At 45.1% G+C, this 23,705-nt stretch overlaps 1 protein-coding gene across 2 annotated transcripts in view; it reads right to left on the reverse strand.

The window, feature by feature from the left end:
- LOC110489888 (transcription activator GLI3) overlaps positions 1-23,705 on the reverse strand; it is a 130,254-nt gene that overhangs the window by 12,659 nt on the left and 93,890 nt on the right. Inside the window, exons 6-10 of one of the 2 annotated variants that reach the window (XM_090199702.1) lie at positions 20,334-20,477; positions 16,746-16,947; positions 14,869-15,088; positions 13,620-13,733; positions 7,607-7,747 (exon numbers count right to left, since the gene is read on the reverse strand). In XM_090199702.1, coding sequence (XP_090055828.1) covers positions 7,607-7,747; positions 13,620-13,733; positions 14,869-15,088; positions 16,746-16,947; positions 20,334-20,477 — 821 coding nt within the window. Of the gene's footprint in view, positions 1-7,606; positions 7,748-13,619; positions 13,734-14,868; positions 15,089-16,745; positions 16,948-20,333; positions 20,490-23,705 lie in introns of both variants that reach the window. The other variant, XM_021562848.3, reaches the window with a different exon arrangement.

A 23,705-nucleotide genomic window follows, 5' to 3' on the forward strand; every position in this document is an offset into this window, starting at 1 on the left:
CACAAAGGCAGCCTGTCCTGCCTCTTCAACTACTGTACTGAAGAACCCACATACTTATAAAGACACTCCCAAGAAGTCAGGGCAGTGTGTGTGTGTGTGTGTGTGTGTGTGTGTGTGTATGTGTGTGTGTGTGTGTGTGTGTGTGTGTGTGTGTGTGTGTGTGTGTGTGTGTGTGTGTGTGTGTGTGTGTGTGTGTGTGTGTGTGTGTGTGTGTGTGTGTGTGTGCGCCTGTGTGTGTGTGTGCGCCTGTGTGTGTGTGTGCGCCTGTGTGGGTGTGTGTGTCCAGACAAAGGTAGCATTGTCCCCAGCCAGCAGCCCCTCCCCCTGTCCAGTCTGTGACCCAACACTCAAGCCTGTGGGGTCCTGACCAGGGCACCGTCACAGACTTTTGTTCCCATCAAAGGAAGGGATGTACCCCTAAACAGACAGAACCCTATGAAGTCGGACCTTACTTCAAGAGAAAGGCCCCCATGGGCCCTCGAGACCCAGAAAAATTGCACTTAACTAACCCCTTATGTAGTGGGAGCCAGGGGTGTCCTACACAGGCAATATGATGACAGAACAAGTGCGCTAAAACTGCCATCTCTTCACCAGCCACATGCACTTTCCTGCCCTGTTCTGCTCTCAGAGTCCAACTACATCAATCCGTTACACAATGCAATCGTTAAGTTCCGGCTCCAATTGACTTTACGTATCAACAAGGGTCCTCCATTCATTTCAACCTGACACGTTTACATTTTTGGAGTGACAAAAAAATTATAATCCCAGAGAGAAAACGATTGGGGGGTTGGAGATTGAGAGCCGTGGACATTCGTTTTCCCTTAGATTGATCTTCCCTCCTCCTGTCACAAAACCGCTCCTCACTCCTTCCCCTCCCTTTCCCCTCCGTCTCTGTGAGGGAATCCCTGTGGCAAGCGATCAGTCTGCGTCGCGCGCCGTTCCATATCCCCTAGCTGAGTGCAATGGGAGGGATGGGAGCACCTCAGTGTTGTTGTGCTGTTGGCACCCGCTCCCCTGTTCCCCCTCAACCCCCCCCAACCCCTCCCGCCAGCCCGTACAAATGACCAGGGGCCGTTGACGGATGTGATGCATGGGGCCCGGCGCTGACAGAGAGGGGCCCGGGCCGCAGACGACCCTAATGGTCATGATCTAATGGCAATTTGTATTGAATCAATAATCTCAATGCTGAGCGGATGGACAGACAGGACGTGTTGGACCCTGCGTAATGGACAAACTGGGGCTGATAGCTGCGGTGGCGGCAGCACACAAGCGGGTTATTCATCTTCACCCTGGCAGCTTATTGGCCACTGAGATGGATTCAGGAGTAAGAGGGGCAGAGGGAGACACAGGCGCGGGCTGGGATGAGCACAGAGTGCACACGCACGCACGCGCACGTACGCATGCACGCACACACACACACACACAGTACACATACGCTTACAGGTATAGAGTGACGTATCAATGTTAGTGTATAACACACTGATATAACACGTTGACATAAAAACACACACACATAATTTGATATGCATAATTTTCATAGGACAGGTACAGAATATACTCAAAGGAAATTTTATTATTTATTATTTTCACTCACTCCAGATCATTTCATGGATTTACACCTACAGAGCAAATTGGCTAGCGTTACCTAGTGTTGATTTTTCAGTGTAACAGAACAATTAACACTGCAAGTGTTAAATTAACCCTCATTGGTGTAAAATAACCCCAGTGTTGGTGTTAATAACCAAAAACATGCCCACCATTATCATATTTCCCAGCATGCTCTATTGTAGGTTGATTTTTTTTAGAACTGTTTGTTTCAATATCTATGCTTTGTACATTGATTGGTTCATTCATATTTTGCTACTGAAATATAAATTACATACATTTTCTAAACTAATATGTTACTTGGATTTATTGCACCCGTTACGGAAATGGTTGTTCCAATTGGTTTAGGTAGTCTTATATCATAGCCTTCCCAACCCTGGGAGTCATTCTGAATGCAGGCTGTAGCTACAAATGACAAATGACAAATTACAAAGGTTGGCTATCCCCTCTCTGGCTGATTTCCAAACGTGATGGGGAAATGAGGCTTCCTGAAGTATTGAGGCTTTCCAGCCAATGTTGTGGAAAATAAGTTCATTACTCAGAGCTTCCTTATCTGTTCACAATTAGTGACATCTTCTGGTCAGCAATAAATAGCAACGTGTGATTATCAGATTTTTTTCCCTCCACTGATTTTACAAAACACCATGGCGCAGCGGCAAGTCGTTGGCTTTAATAGCCTACAATCAGTTGGATTAGCAGGTTTGCATCTTACTTCATGCTTCCCTTTTTTGCCTTCAAGTTGACTATTTTTCAAAAACAGAATCTATGGCACTATTTAGGATGCTTAAGACAGAAGCTTATACTATACTAAATAAAACAAATGAATACCTGTATTTTTGAAATAGTGTGACTTCAACGGGATTCGACCTCATATCTGTCCCTGAATGTTCCGTAGTTCCCTATGCTACCTGCTAAGCTACCGGTCAGGTGGAACAACAAGTACAAAAATCCTAACAAGTACGGTATCCAGGAGAGGTCAGTGTTTGAAAGCAGTGTCAGTGTTTGAAAGCAGCATCGAAGAAAGCACCGGAAACACATCGAAATCAGTGGGATCTCACATTTTGGAAAAAGCACTTGATCAAACGAAGTGTCGGACGTCATAGATGACGTACTTCTGATAAAGTGATACGCGCACTGCTTCGAAGTTAGCTGCTTAGCAATTTCGACGCATGCCTCAGAGCTCCAGTATCAAACGTAACATCACTAGATTCCAATAGGATTTACACGTCACTTTGCAAGCCAGTATAATGTGACTTGCAGGCCTGCTGTGGCCTGTAAACCATGCATTTTAGGCCACTGTATTAGGGTAAATCTAGGCCCTCAAAATAAGGCCTTATAAAATACATATTGTATTGTGTTAAAGAATTACATTTTAATGTTAACATACTCGCTTAGGATCTTGGTGAATTCCAAAGGACTGAAAATGGATGGTGGTATCTCTACAAGTCACTTGAAAGGCAAGGCACCATGGGAAATATGCAAATAAGGCATTATACTAAGGGAAGTGTTAATGTAACACTGTTCCAGTGTCTATACGGGTCCACACTTTCAGTGTTAAACGTAACACTTGGTGTTGATTTAACCCTGGAGAATGTGCTGTGCATGTATTATAGCTACACAATGCATACACATAAACACACCAGATACACAGAATCCCATCAATACTTCACCACTTTCCTCCATTTTCCCCAACCACTTCAAAATCTATCCACAGTGCATCCTTATCAAACTCTTTCTGGGACATACATTAGAATGTAAGCGTGCATGAAAATAGGGCCTGTTTACAAGGCAATTTCACTAAGCTGTGGGACCCGCAACACCGTTTAGCTTTATCAAACAGAGCCTAATAAATCATATGCTCTTTTGTGATGTCAATTGCTGAAGTGCTTTGTGCAAAGAAAGAAAAAATTGGGGAAAAGAGGCAAGGGAGGGAGGGATATGGAGGGATGGAGGGAGGGAGAGAGTGAGGGAGTGGAGGAGGGAGGGGGGGTTTAGAACTGGCATGTGTAATTCAGCACAGCCTTTTCATCTTGGAGTAAGATACTCCAGACAGATAAGGTGCCTAATCCTTCTCCTGATCAAAAAAGAATCTGCATTTTACCAATTAAAGGGCTGCGCCAGCAGGCGGAGAGGGGGCCGCATTCTGACTGAGCCCAACTTTATCTCCCTTCAACACCGGGGAGGCACGCAGGCTGCAACCACCGCCTTATAGCATGGTTGTATACTGGGGGAGCTAACAGGGGAGCTAACGCTAACATCATGCCATCTCCATCTAAGAGCAAGGACATTACAACGCCACCTAGGGAGATGACCCAGAATAGGGGGAGGGGGGGGGTCGAAGTTGACTGCTACTTTCAACATGCAGGTACACACACAACCCAGCTCAGGGTCAACCCATTTGAGAACCTTTCCCCCCACCCACCCACTTAGACTGTGCAACATCTCTCCAAAGACACCCCAGTTCAAAACCCCCCAAACATCTCAGACAGAGACATTAAAGAATCCAGCACCAACCGCTTATCTTTAAAAGTGCTCCCTCGGAGGGTACAGAGGAAAAGGAGAGAAAACGAGCGGGAGCGTGAGCGTGAGAGTGATGCTAAAAAAAGGTATTGGAGTTTGAGGAGGGTGAAGTGGGGGAAGGGAGGTCGATGTTGAGAGGCAGAGTTGAAATAAGTGATAGAGAGAGAGAGAGAGAGGGAGGGAGAAAGAAATTAAATAAATACAGCAACTGAAAATTGACACCCGCCTCGCTTTTGCTGACTGGGTAGGCCAGATAAGTGAGCTAAATTGCGTAGATGCGATGTTTATCTTATCAGCGGCACCGAGAGCGCTTAAACGCGGATGATAAAGGAACGGGCACAGCGTGTCCTGGCGCCAGTGCATTTGTAGAGTGTAAAAATGTGCATCAGGAGCGCGACAGGAGCCGCTTTTGAACCAAGGTGGAAAGCAATGAGGGTGGTGTACGGCGGATTTGAATTCCAATTCATCTTCATCTTCGTAACCATCACTTTTTTAACACTTCAAATAGTAGTTTTGAAGTGTATAACTTGCCTCACTTGCTTCAGATAGCAGTTTAATTTAGAGTTTTTGCCTAATATCAGACTATTGACAAAGAACAATCGATAGAAAACAATCAAACAATTCCAAATGTATCAGAACTGAAAACTATGTTGTTAACTTTACCTCACACTACCAATCAAAGCCAGGCTGGAGGCATATTCTATTACTTTACTCCATAACCATTCTATAAGATGAGCTTAAATAAAGGGGGAAGGGATATCCCATTGTTTGGCTGTATGAACCCCCCCCCCCCCCCAGCATTAGAGGAGAGACACTGTGGTCCAAATACTATACTTATCCTATTACTGAAGGGGGTGGGGGTGAGGAGGGGGAGGGTTGGAGATAAGAGGGTTTTCTCCCCCGCTTGCTGAATTTGAGGGGAGGGGTTCACTAGGAAAATAGTTTCATTAGCATGTCCCGGCTAACCCTATCTGCATGGGCACATAAAATGAGAAATAAAATACAATGACGGAGAGAGAAAAGTGTGAAAAGAGTGAACTTGCAAGGGGAAAAGACAATGAGGATGTGTTGACTATTTCCTGACATGGAGCAGTATGTCTTCTCAGATGCACAGCAGTGAAACCTACGCGAGGTCAGGGTAGTTAGTGTGTGGAGAGTGGACATTGTTAGGGTAGTTAGTGTGTGGAGAGTGGACATTGTTAGGGTAGTTAGTGTGTGGAGAGTGGACATTGTTAGGGTAGTTAGTGTGTGGAGAGTGGACATTGTCAGGGTAGTTAGTGTGTGGAGAGTGGACATTGTCAGGGTAGTTAGTGTGTGGAGAGTGGACACTGTTAGGGTAGTTAGTGTGTGGAGAGTGGACATTGTCAGGGTAGTTAGTGTGTGGAGAGTGGACATTGTCAGGGTAGTTAGTGTGTGGAGAGTGGACATTGTCAGGGTAGTTAGTGTGTGGAGAGTGGACACTGTTAGGGTAGTTAGTGTGTGGAGAGTGGACATTGTCAGGGTAGTTAGTGTGTGGAGAGTGGACATTGTTAGGATAGTTAGTGTGTGGAGAGTGGACATTGTTAGGGTAGTTTGTGTGTGGAGAGTGGACATTGTCAGGGTAGTTAGTGTGTGGAGAGTGGACACTGTTAGGGTAGTTAGTGTGTGGAGAGTGGACATTGTCAGGGTAGTTAGTGTGTGGAGAGTGGACATTGTTAGGATAGTTAGTGTGTGGAGAGTGGACATTGTTAGGGTAGTTTGTGTGTGGAGAGTGGACATTGTTAGGGTAGTTAGTGTGTGGAGAGTGGACATTGTTAGGGTAGTTAGTGTGTGGAGAGTGAACATTGTTAGGGTAGTTAGTGTGTGGAGAGTGGACATTGTTAGGGTAGTTAGTGTGTGGAAAGTGGACATTGTCAGGGTAGTTAGTGTGTGGAGAGTGGACATTGTCAGGGTAGTTAGTGTGTGGAGAGTGGGCATTGTCAAGGTAGTTAGAGTATGGAGAGTGGACATTGTTAGGGTAGTTAGTGTGTGGAGAGTGGACATTGTTAGGGTAGTTAGTGTGTGGAGAGTGGACATTGTTAGGGTAGTTAGTGTGTGGAGAGTGGACATTGTTAGGGTAGTTAGTGTGTGGAGAGTGAACATTGTTAGGGTAGTTAGTGTGTGGAGAGTGGACATTGTTAGGGTAGTTAGTGTGTGGAAAGTGGACATTGTTAGGGTAGTTAGTATGTGGAGAGTAAACATTGTTAGGGTAGTTAGTGTGTGGAGAGTGGACATTGTTAGGGTAGTTAGTGTGTGGAGAGTGGACATTGTTAGGGTAGTTAGTGTGTGGAGAGTGGACATTGTTAGGGTAAAACAGATGTTCACCCGGTGGAATTAAAACTAGAGTGAACAAGCTCTTACCCAGTATGATGCACCGCCCTCACCCCGGCCCAAATCGCCCTGCCCCCCGGAAACAGGGGCAAGAACTTGTCAAGATCCTCAACCTTTGAGCAGAGCCCTTCAAACGCGGGAGGCAGCCCATTCCGCGCTGAGGATATCAATTATAGATAGGGGTTACCGCCGCGGCCGCGGATTGCAATGTCAGACGCCGGGATAGACAGCCGTGGAGAGCTGGGGAGCTATCTATCAGATGTGTGCTGATGGGGGTGGTTGGTGTGTGTGTGTGTGTGTGTGTGTGTGTGTGCTTGAAGATACATGTAGTTAAAAGGGACACCACGGTGGCTTCCTTCTCACCATCAGCCCCTCAGCTCCAGCTCTCATGTATCAAACACTGAGAGTGAAGTCAAATCTCCCCTCTCAGTTGGCCTAGTGGTAAGTAGCACACAGTCGGGTCACAGGGGAGACCAGACCAACACCAACGGCATCAGCAATATCATTAATAGTTGGGTTAAGAATAGGCCCTCAGGCTCTACAGGATGAGAGTCCTGGGCAGTGTGAGGAGCTGTATGACAGATGGGGGGAGTATATTACAGTCAATACGGTACAGACGTGTAGACAGTACAGAACAGAGGCTCACGGCCTGGTTGTGCAGGATTTAGTCTAGTCAGTGCCGGCCAAATCAGTTAGTGTCGTAGCACAACAGAGACGTGCTCGGCAGCCTTTGAGCCCATTAACCATCGTCCCCGAAACCAATCTGGAATCCGGCAAGGGCATTACTCAACGCCTGTAGGCTGCAGAGCACTCTGCACTGAACACTGAACATGGTGACATACAGGGGGAGGCTGCTGGACCAGAGTGTGGAGAGGGTGTTATGACTGGGGACAGAAGTCCAGGAGAACTATAGGACCAGTTGACTTGGAGGAGGGGGCTCCTAAAATGCACTTCTAAACCGGGTGTCCTACTTACTGCTCTATTATTTGCACAGTATCTGCATTCTAAATGTGTCATAACGTTTTGAACTTGAAATTGACAGAGTTAGTATCGCAAAACCAGACGCCATAGTCTCCTATTGATTCTGCCTCCTGGAATTGAAGGCTTCAATACTGAATGACCAGGTACTCACATGTACTAGCTGCTCCTGGGTGTCAAACTCCCGGTGGCAGCTCTCCCAGTGGCAGTTGGTCTCGTACACCACCTCTGGCTCCTGCTTGCTGTCGTCCTTGTCCCCTTCCTCCTTCACAAGAGTCATCCCATCAGGATGGTCCTACAGTACAGAAACACAACAGAGTTACAAAAGAGGGCCCAAAACGGACTGTTTTACAGTAGTGACCCAACACTGATCGTGCTACAATAACCACACACTGATCGTGTTACTATAACCAAACACTGATCGTGTTACAATAACCAAACACTGATCGTGCTACAATAACCAAACACTGATCGTGTTACAATAACCAAACACTGATCGTGCTACAATAACCAAACACTGATCGTGCTACAATAACCAAACACTGATCGTGTTACAATAACCAAACACTGATCGTGCTACAGCGAGGACAGATTTCCCCACTCGCGTCACTTCTTGTTGAACGTGGAACGAGGGAGAGCTCGGTTTGTTGTTTTGGAAAGTATGTTGTTTTGGAAAGTTTAAAAATTCCAAAGGCACTCGCACATCTGAGCTATCTTTTTTGCAGGTGCATGCATGGTAACAGTTGAATAAAATGAGAGAAAAAATAAATAATTTTTAAAGTCTATTGAAAAAGTTTGGTTCCTAGCTAGCTACAGCGACACGGTTGGCATCAGTTGCTGGGACCGCCACTATCTGTCCAGTGATCCTGCTGACCAAGGCTGGGTCTAGCCTAGCTGCTAGCTAGATGCCTATCAAGCTAGTGGTGTTTTCCTTGAGGTTTAGAACGCAGCCCGTGATGCGTTTAGCCATTGTGGCTGGGAACGCAGATTGTCCCGGCCTTGTGGCTGTCGAGATCCCTGATGTTTGTTGTTGTTGTTGTTTTCAATCTTCCCTGTGACCTGCCCTGTCTGGAACTGCTAGGAGTAACGGCGTAACCTACGTTGCTACTATGACAAAGACCAAAGCCGGACAGGAGTAACGTTGAGGACAGTGGTGTCTCTGTATCACAGGTGAAGGATCTTTTAAACTAACAAAAAGAGTTCTACAAACAGTTGTTACAACAACAAGAAAATAGCTGTTGTGTGTTGTGTCTAAATTCTGCTGGAGTCAACTAATAAAATAATGGATGACCTGACCAGAGAAATCCAGGACCTGAACAAAGTCCTCCCAGGTTCAGCTTGATGAGTTTAAACAGGAGAACGGCAAGGTGAAAGTAATCTGTAAGTCATTAAGAGAGGACATCAGTTCTGTATGGGAATCCATGTTCACAATGACGGAGAAATCACATTATCTCAAGGGACAATCAAGGCGGAACAACATTGTTGTGGATGGAAATGCACAATCTCCACATGAGACCACAGGATGATTGAGGTGGAACGCACCCACAGGACTGGAAAACGGCCCAGATAACCACCGGCCCAGATAACAGGCCCATTCCGATAGTGGTCAAGTTCCTGAGGTTCAAGGACAAGGTAACTGTTCTGGAAAGAGCCAAGAACTTGAGAGGAATGTACATCTTCCTCAACAAGGACAATCCTGAAGCTGTGCGCCAGAAGAGGAAATAACTTATCCCAGCCATGAAAGCTGCCAGAGACAGGCTCATTGTCCACCCTCCCTCCCAAAAGCCTGGAAGGGATGAGAGTGCCAAGCCTATGGGTTTGTAGCTTCAGCCCCATAGCGCACACACACACACACACACACACACACACACACACACACACACACACACACACACACACACACACTGATTAATGGACAACTGAATGTACGTACGTTTCTCTTGCTTGGTTTGCGCTTTTCCATATTATGTCTATCTCTGATGAGATACCCAGTAAAGGGCTGAAAATAGCCCATATTACATGTAGCGAAATAAGGTTTGTGAAATCAATAACTTGGTAACATCAGATAACATTCATATATTAGCCATTTCTGATACTCAGATCATTTCTTTGAAGATACAGCAGTAGCAATACAAGGATATAACATCTATAGAAGAATGCTTATGGTGGAGGTGCTGCTGTATATATTCAGAGCCATATCCCTGTAATGCTTAGAGAAGATCTTATGTCAAGTGTTATTGAAGTGTTGTGATTGCAGGTTCACCTTGCACATCTAAAGCTTTTTATTTTTTGGTGTTGCTATAGGCCACCAAATGCTAACAGTCAGTGTCTAAATAATATGTGTAAATTGCTTGATAGTGTATGTGATGTAAACAGAGAGATCTAATTTCATGAGGACCTGAATATTGACTGGTTTCATCAAGCTATCCACTTAAGAGGAAGCTTCTCACTGTAACCAGTGCCTGTAATCTGGTTCAGATTATTAATCAACCTACCAGTGTGTCTATAAACACAGGAACAAAATCATCCACATGTATTGATCACATTTTTACTAATACTGTAGAACCTTGATCTAAACCTGTATCCGTACCCATTGGATGCAGTGATCACTATATAGTGGCTTTGTCCAGGAAAGCCAAAGTTCCAAAAACGGGGCCTAAAATAGTGTATAAGAGATTATGCTAAATATTTTGCTGTGACTCTTATTTGGATGATGTCACAAATATTTGTTGATCGGTTGTGATTAACAAAGAGCATCCAGACGCTGTACTTGAGGAATTTATTACATTACTTCTTCCAATTATTGATAAACATGCAGCTGTTAAGAAACGGCCTGTTAGAACTGTTAAGGCTCCATGGATTGATGAGGAAATTAACAACTGTATGGTTGAAAGAGATGGGGCAAAAGGAGTGGCTAATAAATCTGGCTGGACATCTGACTGGCTGACGTACTGCAAATTGAGAAATGATGTGACTAAACTCAACAAAAAGAAGGAGAAACTGTATTATGAAGTCAAGATCAATGATATAAAGAATGATAGAGAAAAACTTTGGAGTACTATAAATGAAATTATGGGCAGAAAGGCTCATTCAAATCCATCTTTCATCGAATCATTCATCACAAAACCATTTGATGTCAATTATTGTAATGATTACTTCAATGGCAAAGTGGGTAAGCTTAGACAGGAAATGACAACAACGAACAGTGAGCCATCATACCTCATGCATAAAAAACTAATAATAGCATTGTATAGCATTGTAAGTTTGAATTTTGTAAAGTACGTTTGGGAGAGGTGGGGAAATGATTGATATCAATCAATAATGACAAACCTGGCATTGACAACTTAGATGGAAAGCTACTAAGGATGACTCTATAGCCACTCCTATCTGTTATATATTTAAGCCTAGAGGAAAGTCTTTGTCCTCAGACTTGGAGGAAAGCCAAAGTCATTCCAATACCCAAGAGTGGTAAAGTGTCCTTAACTGGTTCTAATTTTCTAGCTCTTAGAAAATTGTTGGGAGAATGGTGTTTGACCAAATACAATGTTATTTCTCTGTAAACAAATTAACAACTGTCTTTCAGACTTATTTTTAGAGAAGGGAATTCAACATGTACTGCACTGACGCAAATGACTGATGATTGGTTGAAAGAAATTGATAATAAGAAGATTGTTGGAGCTGCACTGTTAGATTTTGGTGCAGCCTTTGATATTATTGACCATAACCTGTTATTAAGAAAAAGTATGTGTTATGGCTTTTCAACTTCTGCCATATTGAGGATTCAGAGCTATCTATCCAATAGAACTCAGAGGGTTTTCTTTAATAGAAGCCACTCTAATGTCAAATATGTAAAGTGTGGTGTACTGCAGGGCAGCTCTCTAGGCCCTCTACTCTTTTCTATTTTTACCTATGACTTGCCATCTGCATTAAACACAGCATGTGTGTCCATGTATGATGATGAGTCAACCATATATGCATCAGCAACCACAGCTGATGAAGTCACTGAACGGAAAATAGTTGCAGTCAGCTTTGGAATAGACAGTCAGTAATAAACTGGTCCTAAAACTAAGAGCATGTATTTGGTACAAATCATTCCCTAAATTCTAGACCTCAGCTGAATCTGGTAATGAATGATGTGGATTAAATGGTTGTGAAGATGGGCAGAAGTCCATCCGTAATAAAGAGATGCTCTGCTTTTTTGACACCACAGTCCACAAAGCAAGTCCTGCAGGCTCTTGTTTAATCTTATCTTGATTATTGTCCAATCAAAGAAAAGAACGACCTAGTTAAGATGCAGCTGGCTCAGGACAGAGCGGCACATCTTGCTCTTCATTGTAATCAGACGGCTAATATTAATACTATGCATGCCAGTCTACCTTGTCTGAGAGTTGAGGAAAGACTGACTGAATCACTTCTTTGTATGTGTTGGAAATTCCAAATTGTTTTGCATAGTAAATGTACACACAGCACTGACACCCACATTTACCCCACCAGACTTGCCACCAGGGGTCTTTTTTCAGTCCCCAGGTCCAGAACAAATTCAAGGAAAGGTACAGTATTATACACAGCCATGGGTGGATGGAACTCCCTTCCATCTTATGTAGCACAAGTGAACAGCAAACCTGGTTTCAAAAAACAAATAAAGTGTATGACCTACTTGTTGTGTGTATATACCGACATGTATGTGTAACTGATAGATGGACACACACTACATGTTCACGTTTTTTAAATGTATGTAAATTGTAAAATCTTTTGTCTGTAATGTCTTTTTCGTTATGTGTCGGACCCCAGTAAGACGAGCTGTCGCCTTCGGCGTCGGCTAATGGGGATGCTAATAAATCTAAATCAAAAGACACTTCACTGACAGGCAACGTATTCATTTTTTAACCTGCCACCTCTATTTTGTCAGGTGAGAACAACCGGAGAGTACCTGGTTGTCCAAGAGGTTAACCATTGAGACACTAGAGAAGAGTTAGAGCGCAGAGAATAACCGAAATTGAAATATTGTATACAGTAAGTAAGACCATGTCAGCTCGGAACCTATTGGGCTGAAAAAAAATATATGTTTACGTAAAAGGCTGTGGTTACACATGCTTTTCACAGACCTCCTTACAACACTCTTGAGTCAAGTCCACAGTCACAACCAAAACATTCTCTCCCCCTACTCTACCCTCCCCTAACCAACCAGGCTGATTCTGTTACGCGTTTCCACAGGTGTAATCGTGTGAATCTGGCCTTGTTCAGCACACAGGGAGTAAAACGTGAGTCTGGGAGCGGAGATGTAGTACTGAAAGCTCCGCTCTGTGTTGGGAGTTGAGCTATGACAGGTCTGAGCCGAGTATTTCAGGAATCTAACCCTAACTTCCTGCTCAAGGTTGCTCCATTACTCAAGACATATTTCACTGTCACCGTTAACATTACATGACTGGGCAGCCTGGAGAGTACTGGAGACTGTAACACGGGAGCCTAGGGTGTACAAGGTTTTTCTCTGGCAAAGTTATGGTTCGTAAAAATCACCTCGGCCTACTGCTAGTACCGACCTGCAACGGCAGGGGAAGGCAGAGAGAGATGGAGAGAAACAGAGAGTGTGTGAGATAACAGAGAAAAGAGTTTCATTCACCGAATGTGGATCTCTGAGTCTACAGGCTTGCTTCTATTGTACGCGCACAGTCACTTTAGAGGCCTCATTGCAGACACAAGCGCACAGAGAGCCCTTTAGAAAACATGCAGTCTAATTTCTCTTTCATTTTTCCCCCATTCACTTAAGCATCTGATTAAAAGGAAAACAATTTCCTTCTGGTGTCGCCAAGATCAATGTGGCTTATCGCTTCTGAGGCGGTAGCCCGAACAAGCAGCCGAATGAAACAGGCAAATAAATAAATCGTTTTACAGTACGTCACATAATTGGCCCCAAAGCTCTCCGTCTGAGTGAATGACTGAGTGTGTGTATGTGTGCACGCCCGTTTATGCGTTGTGTGAACAGAATTGAACAGTACAAGCGCCACATCCTATTCTACGGCTGCCGACGCAGTAAACCATCAATTCTGTTCATTATCCTCATCTCGTCTTGTAGCATATAATACCATAAGCATACCCCTTTTTCTAATACTGCATAAGAGTACCTGTTCATTGGACTGCATGATAAATGGTGGAGCAGTTAGATTCACCTGGCAACATACGGCCCCTGGGCTGAGTAGCTCCTCGTCCGGTTTGATCTTGGAGCGTTTGTGGTGCATGGGGTCCCCAGTGCTGCTCACCGCTGACTCGCTAGTGGGTTTGGTCTGTAGGAACAACCACAATAACTTCACTTCAACATCCTTTATGATCGAATGGCCATAAATGATGAGCATAAATGAACATTTACATGCAATTGTGTGATTACATCCTGTTTGATACTGTTCCAAGGGATCTAGTTTATCCCACTAAAAGGGAGCATAACGCAGCCTGTTGACTATTAAATTCGAGGCAATTTAATAAGCCAAAGTTTTTATACAGGGGTCGTCTATCCGGCTTCACCTTTGGATGACCTGACTGGCCCTGAGAGCCAAAGGGGAGTTCCCTGTTACAAGGCAGGCGAGACGGAAATCAATTTTAAAAAAGGAAAAAGGAAAGCTGAACTGGCCTGGAAAGATTCCTTGGCTCGTGTCTGTGTAATTAGACTTCTTAGTTAGAATGTTTACTCCGGGAATATGGAATGTCATTTCCATTGAACAGTGAGACATCTTGACACTAGAGTCACTGAGATCCTGCTAATAGATACAGTGTAATTGCATTTGGAGAAATAGAACAAATTAAATTGGTAGTATATGAAATGCAAGGTAGTATATGATTCTGGTTGTTTCCCCAGGGTTGGACAGAATGGAGGAATGGTTTCAGAAGATTATTTATATAGTTCTCTAACACAACTAGGAACCTCAGAGGGTGAAGAACGTACCAGATGCCATTTTGAAAAAAATAAAATAAAATTGGAAGGTATAAATAAAGAGGAATAATTGAATATTTGCTTGAAATGCAAGCCCCCACGTACATTAGGAATGGAGAGAGGTAAAGGAAAACACCGTGGGATCCATCCATCCATGTCAATATTCCAGTTTTAATCCTTGTATTCCTCTTGTGTGATTAATGGTGTCAGTGATGGGATCCTATGCTAACAAGGCCCTTGTTGTTTCTCACGTGAAACAGAACGTTCCGGAACAACGTTCCCAGTCCAAAACAACACATCCAGGGGACCCCCACTCCCATGAGGCCAGAGCGCGGAGTGGCCTGCTTCTACTTCTTCCTGTCTGTGCCTTGTACCTGTTTAGGCTACCCGGAACGCTGCTAGCGCGTGGCTAGCACATGGCAGCGCTATCTATCTATTACCTGTGATGATGAATCGCAGAGGCTTCTGCCGCAGTGAAGGGAGAAGTCTCTCACCTGAGAGGAGTCATTGGAGATGACGGAGCGCTCGCTGGGGGTCAGGCCAGGGGGAGGGATGCCCGGGACTGGACGCTGGGTGGCGAAGGCCGGGGAGGGGTGGATGAGGGGCGGACTGTGGCCGAATGCAGAACCCACAATCCCTGGTTGCCGACCAAGCAGCTGCTGGTGCATCTGAAGTGCCACTGGGGTGGGAGGGTAAGCGAAACTCAAAGCCGGACTGGAGGGAAACAATATCATGATTAGTATTTAGTTAACGAGAAACATACAACAACATACAACAAGACTTTGTGCAGGTGCTGGATTGTTTTTTTAAACAACCTTTCCCATTATCAATATTTACTCTACCTCTATGAAAATACTTTTGGGTGTATTTGAAATGGCAATTGCAATGGCACAGAGGAAAAATGAGGGGGAAACAAAAGGGAGAGAGTGAATAAATATATTTTTTTGGCTAGCACCTCATCCCTGAGGACAATCTGACAGGAGTTGTTGTAACACTGGAACCACAGGGCCCAAGACAGATCCCTGGCAATGAATGTTCAGCTTGTTAGCACCGTGAATTACTGTTGTGGTCCCCTGCCAGGCCGTCATCGTCAATAAGAATTTGTTCTTAATTGACCTGCCTGGTAAAATCAAGGTAAACAAATAATGTAAAACAAATATTTTTTAAATCCCCAAATTCTAAGGTTTTCTGGAAATCCCTATTTGCGGATTCCCGGAATCAGAAGGATAAAAATGTAGGGAACCTTAGAAATGTGCAACCTTAGTTAAACTACATCATCTCTCCACTGTGTACAAATTCAACAGTATAATCAGGCCTAGTCTATAACTACAGTCCCTTCACATTGCACAGTCTGCACGCTAGCTTTCCCCTACTCTAAAAGACCTAGATCATGGGTACCCTTCCTTCCCCATAGGTCTACATTAAAGTTAGGGTGTTTACATACACCATAGATTAAAACAGAATCCAAACCGCCCACCGTACTGTAAAAGCTCTCTCTATAAACAGAGGTAGCTCCAGGTAAACACAAGTCTCTATGGTTCAATAGCAGTCACGCGTGATGGGCCTCCATTCATTCTGCCTGCCTGACGCCTGTTCACAGCCTCTCAGCCCGGACCCATATGTCTGCTGAGCTTATTACAGGCACCGAGTGGAAATCAATGGGCCGAGACGCATTTGGGGGCCCATCCGCTTGTCATATCACTCATCAGTCTGGGGGCCCTATCATTGGCCCTGTCACATGGGCCACAGTGGCTTGTGATTGATCAGGTTCTCCTTTCAGATCGCTGATCAATGGCTCCAGGTATGGATCTCCCTCTCTCTTTTTCTCTCTCTGTCATTTCGGTGATAGTGTGTATCAGGGGGGTGGTGTTTGGGAGGGTGTGTGGATGACTGACACATGCCTCCAGGGAGACTGGGTAAATAGGTGAACAAGGCCCACCAGGAGATGGGGCGGCAGAGGAGACACACGCACACACAGTAGCCTGGTGACAAATCTATCTGTGCTGTATAGCCAACTTTATTGACTCTAAGCCAGCCCCCCTCCCATGTTGTTTGCCTTTCCTTGGGAAACCTCACTGGTCCACCACATCCTAATACATCCCCCCCGCCTCCACTATAACAACATCCCACACAAGCTCTGCCCCAGGCCCTCCATCCCCTTACCCACAGTCCTCCAGAGTGACCGAAAGATATGTTTGTGTACGATGTTGGCCCTTTTTTTTTCATCCTGTACCCGACTTTCCCAAAATCCCCAGGTTTTTCAGAAATCGCTAAAATAAGCAGGAAATCCGGAAATCCTCCAACCAGAATTTCAGGAAAAACTGGGAATTTGGGGGAAAGTTACTGGAATTTTGCAGCCCTTATCCCGTACCTGATGGCCCCGGCAGAGAGGTGTCCGTAAGAGCCATTGGTGGAGGAGCTGGAGCGGGAGTTGTTGAGGATGGTGACCAGGGAATTTGGCGAGCTGCGGATCATGGTCTGCAGGTCGAAGCTGTGCTCCGACAGGGGAGAGATGGGCAGGGCCCGCTTCCGACTGGGCCTCGCTGTCAGCCGGGGGCTGGGGAACCGAGAGCCTGCAGGAGAGGACAGCAGTAGAGTAGAGACATTAGACCCAAAGAAGCTGCAGTCCACAGAACCCCTTTGGCTAGAAACGTACTAGGTGATAGAGAGAGATGAATTCATCTGTTGTGTTTTATCATATACGGGTTTTGTATGTTTATTCATTGGCTTTGTCTTATTGGTTTGTCTTGTCTTTTTGAGTGCTTTTATAGCATTGTAGCCTACTTTGGCTTTAACCACAGACAAACATAGAGGGGCCATAGACTGCGCTTCACTGACTGAGACATACCTAATTCAATCCAATCAACAAACAAAAGGTTATCTCACAAAAGGCTATTTGGAATGAAAGTGTGCAACTGACAATGGATGAACTTCATATGAGACAACACAGGGATGCCTTTTATGTCAAAGCTCTTTACTGACTGGGTTATGTCAATCAAGTACTCAAATGCAGTCAATGTTGAATGGAATTACTATGAGTGGCTTTGAAAAGGTACCAAGCAGCCAACAACACTGCCTTTCTCCATTGCTTTCTCTCTCTCTCTCTCTCTCCACACACAATGAGCCGCATGTACAGATTAAGAAATGACTTTTGTTGTATTTTCACTCGGAGATGTCACAAACAAGACAGGGAAAACCAGGGGGAGAAGTAAAGAAGCGGAGGGAGGAGAAACCAGGGGGAGAAGTAAAGAAGATGAGGGAGGAGAAACCAGGGGGAGAAGACACTGCGGGGATGTTGTGCTTTGTGCGTGAACTGACACAATGACTTTGTGACTCAGACTCGGTAGGGAAAAACATTTCAGCTGTTTTCCCTTTTCTATTTTGTCGTGGGCAAACAAAACCAGCTTACCCTGTACTCACTCCCTTCCTCCCTCTCTCGCTCCTTCCATCCTTCCCTCCCTCAAATTCAAACGCTCGCTCTCGCCTGACACATCCAGCGATTACAGAGGCTTCCATTCACATGGAAATCAGTTGTACATGTGCGTGTGTGTGTGTCTGCGCGTCTGTGTCTGACTGTGTGTGTGTGTGTGTGGTGAAGTTTCTGGCATACGTAGGCCTGCATTTAGAGCATGGAGCCCCAGGAAGAGAGGAGAGAGGAACCTCTCTACATTGTCTCTGCTCTGGCCTCTATATATAAACCTGCCTCTGTCTCTTTGACGTCTCAGAGATGGAGGTCGGGGGCACACACTCACATATACAAACACACAATCTCCCCCCCACCCCCCACCCCCCCGCACATACATACACACAATCTCTGACAACAATACATCTCAGAAAATGTGTTCGTCACTTGAGGAATTTGTTCCTCGGAAATCCAGCTGTATTCACGCAAACACGGACTCTCGTGAACCTGCGATAGCCACACTCCTCAGTCAAACTCCTACCCCCTGGTCGACCTGTGGCACGCTCTCACAAACCATATCCCCCATGCATCTCTCTGTAACAAACCTCCTAAAAAACTACGCCCCTCGTCCACGGGTGAGGGACTGCCTCCACCTGTGGTGAGTTAGGATGGGGAGGGGGGGAATGAACCGCGGAGGGGGTAGAGGAGGGGGGCTGTCCCATCACAGCATGGGCCTCCTGGGAGTTGTGTTTATTAATGCTGCAGCCACATGATAAATGGCCCAACCAGGAGGAGAGGAGAGGGAGAGGTAGAAGAGAGGGAGAGGGGAGCGTCGTGGCCCGTAGCAGGGTAGCCGGAGTGTCCCTCTAATTTCCCCGTGATTTATGGATGGGTCGGCTGGTTAGGCACAGCGTCATTAATTCACACGGACGGGACAGGGAGGGGCCAGACAGGCTAGACTGACTGACGGCAGTAAAAATAAACCATGAGCTTGGAGCCCAAAACCCCCAAAATAGGGCCACCTAAGAGGCCTCTGGCCCTCTCACAACACCTCTCCTTCCCCCATCTCCTCTCCTCCTCCTCTAAACAATACGCTGGACATAACCTACATGATAAATCATGGGCATAAATTAGCAGCAATATGAAAACTAACACAGCTATCCTGTCCAACCACTAGCTCAACTGAATTGAATTAAATAAAGCACTGTCGTTCTTAGGGTTCAAAGGGCGGTTGGAAGGACAGGATGGGACCTTTTTATCAGTAAGCTTACAATTAATTACCTCAGGTAAAAAACACAACAAACTATTGCAATAGAAAAATTGCCAATTTTTTAATTATACAGCTCAAATACAGATGTTAGCATAGCACTAACTATTAGAGCTAGCTAATAGCACTAGCTAATTAGAGTGTAAAAACATGTGACAATTTTTTTTATTTTTTTTATTTTACCTTTATTTAACTAGGCAAGTCAGTTAAGAACAAATTCTTATTTACAATGACGGCCTAGGAACAGTGGGTTAACTGCCTGTTCAGGGGCAGAACGACAGATTTGTACCTTGTCAGCTCGGGGGTTTGAACTTGCAACCTTCCGGTTACCATTGAAGCCCCAAACAGCCAGGACAGCACCATTGTTTCATTAAGCAGGCTCTCTCCTAAGCTAATTACATTGATGTGAAGTAGACTGACTGAAACTATGATAGCTTCGACGCAACTAGGCCCCATTATTAGCCAAAACCTCTTGATATGATAACGCCACACTCTATATGCCTTTTTTCTCCTCTAAAATCTATATATCACAAAGGAAGAGCTTTAAAGTGTTAATTTTCCTGGCGTGTGTGTGGAACACACATTGTTGAAACACAACGAGTTATTACTGGCAATGATCACAGGCGATTGTGAAGTAGTGAAGAGCTAGCATAGCCACGGCATCATCTCCCATTTGAAACTGTGGCCCTAATTGTTTTGTTTCACTCTATTAATCTTAAACGTTGACACAGAAGAAAGGATTTCTCTCTGTGATGATGAATGGTGAGACATTCCAATTCTCAGTTAATAGCAATTAATTTTCTGATAGCCGTGCAAGTTTGGCTAGTTTTAATTAGTTTGTTCGGAGGAATAGGGGGGTGAATTCACCCCGGATTTCCATGAAAGCGACGGCTGGCTGACTAAATACCTTCTCATCAAAGGGAGAGGGGTGAGGCTGTCCGACCTTCCCTAAGATTCAGTGTGCCTTTAATTTCCTATTTACACTTTAAAATAACTCATTAGCATAAGTCCTCTGCACAGGCAGGCCTGAGCCCAGCACATTAAGACAACGGCTCATTTAAATCATGTCAGTTTAAAATCGCTTACTTCTCCTTCCTCGTTTGGTAGGATTGTTGTTTTGCTCCATTTAAAACAGATTGATGTAGATAGGTGTATTATTCTCCCTGCACAATCTGCAATATTCAGACACACACAGACAGACAGACAGACAGAGGACCCCACCACACACACACAAACAGCCATTGAATTTGAAAGTTTGGGTCAGTATGTTGAGCTCAGGGCAGACTTACTCTCCACGGCCTGCAGATATTCCATGTGCAGGGCACTGCTGGTGGCTCCGGCCGTGGAGGCCACGGAGGGGAGGAGGTCCGTGTAGGGGCTACGGTGGCCCGCCAGGAGAGCCATCTGGTGGTAGTACTCTGCAGTGGTCAGGCCTGTGTGAGGGACTAAGGAAGGGGGGAGGAGGTGAAGGGAAGGCAGATAGGACAGGAAGATAAAGAGGGAGAGAGGGGGGGGGGCATGCGTTTTAGGTGAGATAATGACACCATAAGAGAGGCCTACAACACCTACCACAAAACACCTGCAAACACATGATAACTTACAGTAGATGAACACTCAGCACATCTGTAATGTAATGTAATGTAATGAGCACATTAGCAACACCATCATGTATAGAATGGAACAGAACTGATGTATGAGGAGCATGATCTGCATTCCGAAGTACACTATATAGGGAATGGGGTGTCATTTGGGACGCAGACATGCTTTGAGGTAGTGTACTAGGTCCCAGATGGGATTTCAAGCTGCTTACTCAGAGTTTACAGTACTGTACGTCTTGGTTTTAAACAGAATTGTTCATTCATGCAGGTATGCATATCATATCTCATCCGATGTTGTTTTGCCAATGGGTAAGTCTAGGGGTGTGTGTGTGTGCGTGTGTGTGTGTGTGTGTGTGTGTGTGTGTGTGTGTGTGTGTGTGTGTGTGTGTGTGTGTGTGTTATGGAGTGTAGCAGGGCTGCAGGATGCAGATACTCAACCTGCTCTTTCACTCTGTTCCTTAAAACTCCATGAGAAACAAAAGGCCCAGATCTGCCCAGATCTGCATGCATAAAGAAACAGCAACACGTTCTGAATCTGCCCAGATCTGCACGCATAAAGAAACAGCAACACGTTCTGAATCTGCCCAGATCTGCACGCATAAAGAAACAGCAACACGTTCTGAATCTGCCCAGATCTGCATGCATAAAGAAACAGCAACACGTTCTGGATCTGCCCAGATCTGCATGCATAAAGAAACAGCAACACGTTCTGAATCTGCCCAGATCTGCACGCATAAAGAAACAGCAACACGTTCTGAATCTGCCCAGATCTGCACGCATAAAGAAACAGCAACACGTTCTGAATCTGCCCAGATCTGCACGCATAAAGAAACAGCAACACGTTCTGAATCTGCCCAGATCTGCACGCATAAAGAAACAGCAACACGTTCTGAATCTGCCCAGATCTGCATGCATAAAGAAACAGCAACACGTTCTGAATCTGCCCAGATCTGCATGCATAAAGAAACAGCAACACGTTCTGAATCTGCCCAGATCTGCACGCATAAAGAAACAGCAACACGTTCTGAATCTGCCCAGATCTGCATGCATAAAGAAACAGCAACACGTTCTGAATTTGCCCAGATCTGCATGCATAAAGAAACAGCAACACGTTCTGAATCTGCCCAGATCTGCACGCATAAAGAAACAGCAACACGTTCTGAATTTGCCCAGATCTGCACGCATAAAGAAACAGCAACACGTTCTGAATCTGCCCCCTCTCCATCTCCATCACTCTCTCTCTCTCCTCCACTCCCCCACTCTCTCTCTCTCTCGCTCTTTCTCCCCCTCTGAATCTGCCTCTCTTTCCAACCTCTTCCCTTAGTTATAGAGATCTATAAGTCCTTGAACCGTATCCTAAAAATAAACATCTGGAATCGTTCTTCCATATGCAAATATCTCAACCAAGAAAAGGCTAGAAAGAGGGGGAGAGAAGAGAGAGAACAAAAGACTGACACTGTGGTTTTGGATGCAAATATGAAATCAGTTTAGCCCACAAAGTGTTACGGCTAATTCCTCTATTTTTCTTCCCATTTTAAAGAAAGAAGAGAAGAAATAAATAAAGAAATTAAACGCGGGATGAAAAGATCTCCTCTCAAGGCCGGCCTGTATGCCTGGCAATATGCATCTCTGATTGGTTCACTGGATGGAAGAAGAAATTCCCAAATTAATTCGGTTTGGGTATTATGTCTTAAGTGGAGGGGGGAGTTTCTTAATTGTCTTCGTTGTTCCGCTTTAGCTTTGCTTCTGCATTCAACTGTAATGTGCCTCATTCTCTATTCGTACGCAGAAAGGGCTTTGCAGAATTTCCTGGCATGGGTAGTGCCATCCTGGGGGGAAGTGGCGGTGGGGAGGATGGGGGACTTGTGTGGCATTTGACGTGGAGGAGAAGCAGCTCAGTGTGCCTCGGGAGTTGGTGGTAGGTGGTGTCACAGGGCCCTCCTTAAGAGCAACAATGGGATGAGAGGGGTAAGTACAGTCTCTATCACCACCAGTGTGAGAAGAAGAGGAGTGAGAGGGTTAGAGAGAGTGATGGTGGGAGGTAGATGGGGAAAAAAAGAGCAAGAGATAGGTGGTACTAAATCCCACCCACTTCAAATCTTCCACCGATTCAGCTAATTAATTCATAATTATTCAAATGTACTTCCAGTAAAAAAAAGAAATCTGTGCAGACTGAAATAGGAGAAAACCTACATGCGCGACAATACACTAACAACATAAAAGGCTGATAGGTTGATTAACTGTTTGATTGATTAAAATAGTTTTTTTTTTTTTTTTTACAGTTGACGTAGCACAAAGAGCGTTTCGATGTTTTTTATTTTATTTTACCTTTATTTAACCAGGCAAGTCAGTTAAGAACAAATTCTTATTTTCAATGACGGCCTGGGAACAGTGGGTTAACTGCCTGTTCAGGGGCAGAACGACAGATTTGTACCTTGTCAGCTCGGGGGTTTGAACTCACAACCTTCCGGTTACTAGTCCAACGCTCTAACCACTAGGCTACCCTGCCGTGACGCACGATGTGACGCAACGCTAGCAGAGAGTTCCCTTTGCAATGGAGAAACTAGGAATAAAAAACCCCTTCCAAAGTGCCCGCCTCGCGTTAAAGCACAGAGTGCCACGCATGTTGAGAGGAGGAGCGATTGAGAGTGGTAGATCAGGATGAGAAGAGGCTCTCAGCTCCTGCATAGAGGAAGTGCCCCCATTCTATCCAACTCTTCACAAAGGCACTTGAGGACAAGGTAGGAGACCAGTAAAAGCCCTAATAGGACCTGTAGTTCAGAGGTGAACTGAGGGACTTAGTTGGAGACCCTGACATGTCTCAAATGGCAGCCTATTCCATACGTTTGGCCACAGCCTTAGTGGTCAAAAGTAGTGCACTTCACAGGGAATAGGGTGCCATTTGTGGCACATGACATAGCTGACTGCACCCGTGACAGTAACCAAGCCACGTGAGCTGAACACCACAAAATGGTTTTGTGTTGTGTAGTGACAATGTCATAACAACGTGGTCGTATCATTCCGTTCAACTACCTCAAATACAATCACCTCAACTTTTCCTTG

Source organism: Oncorhynchus mykiss, chromosome 15, assembly GCF_057628025.1.
Source record: "Oncorhynchus mykiss isolate SJ-2025 chromosome 15, ASM5762802v1, whole genome shotgun sequence".
Lineage (NCBI taxonomy): Eukaryota > Metazoa > Chordata > Actinopteri > Salmoniformes > Salmonidae > Oncorhynchus > Oncorhynchus mykiss.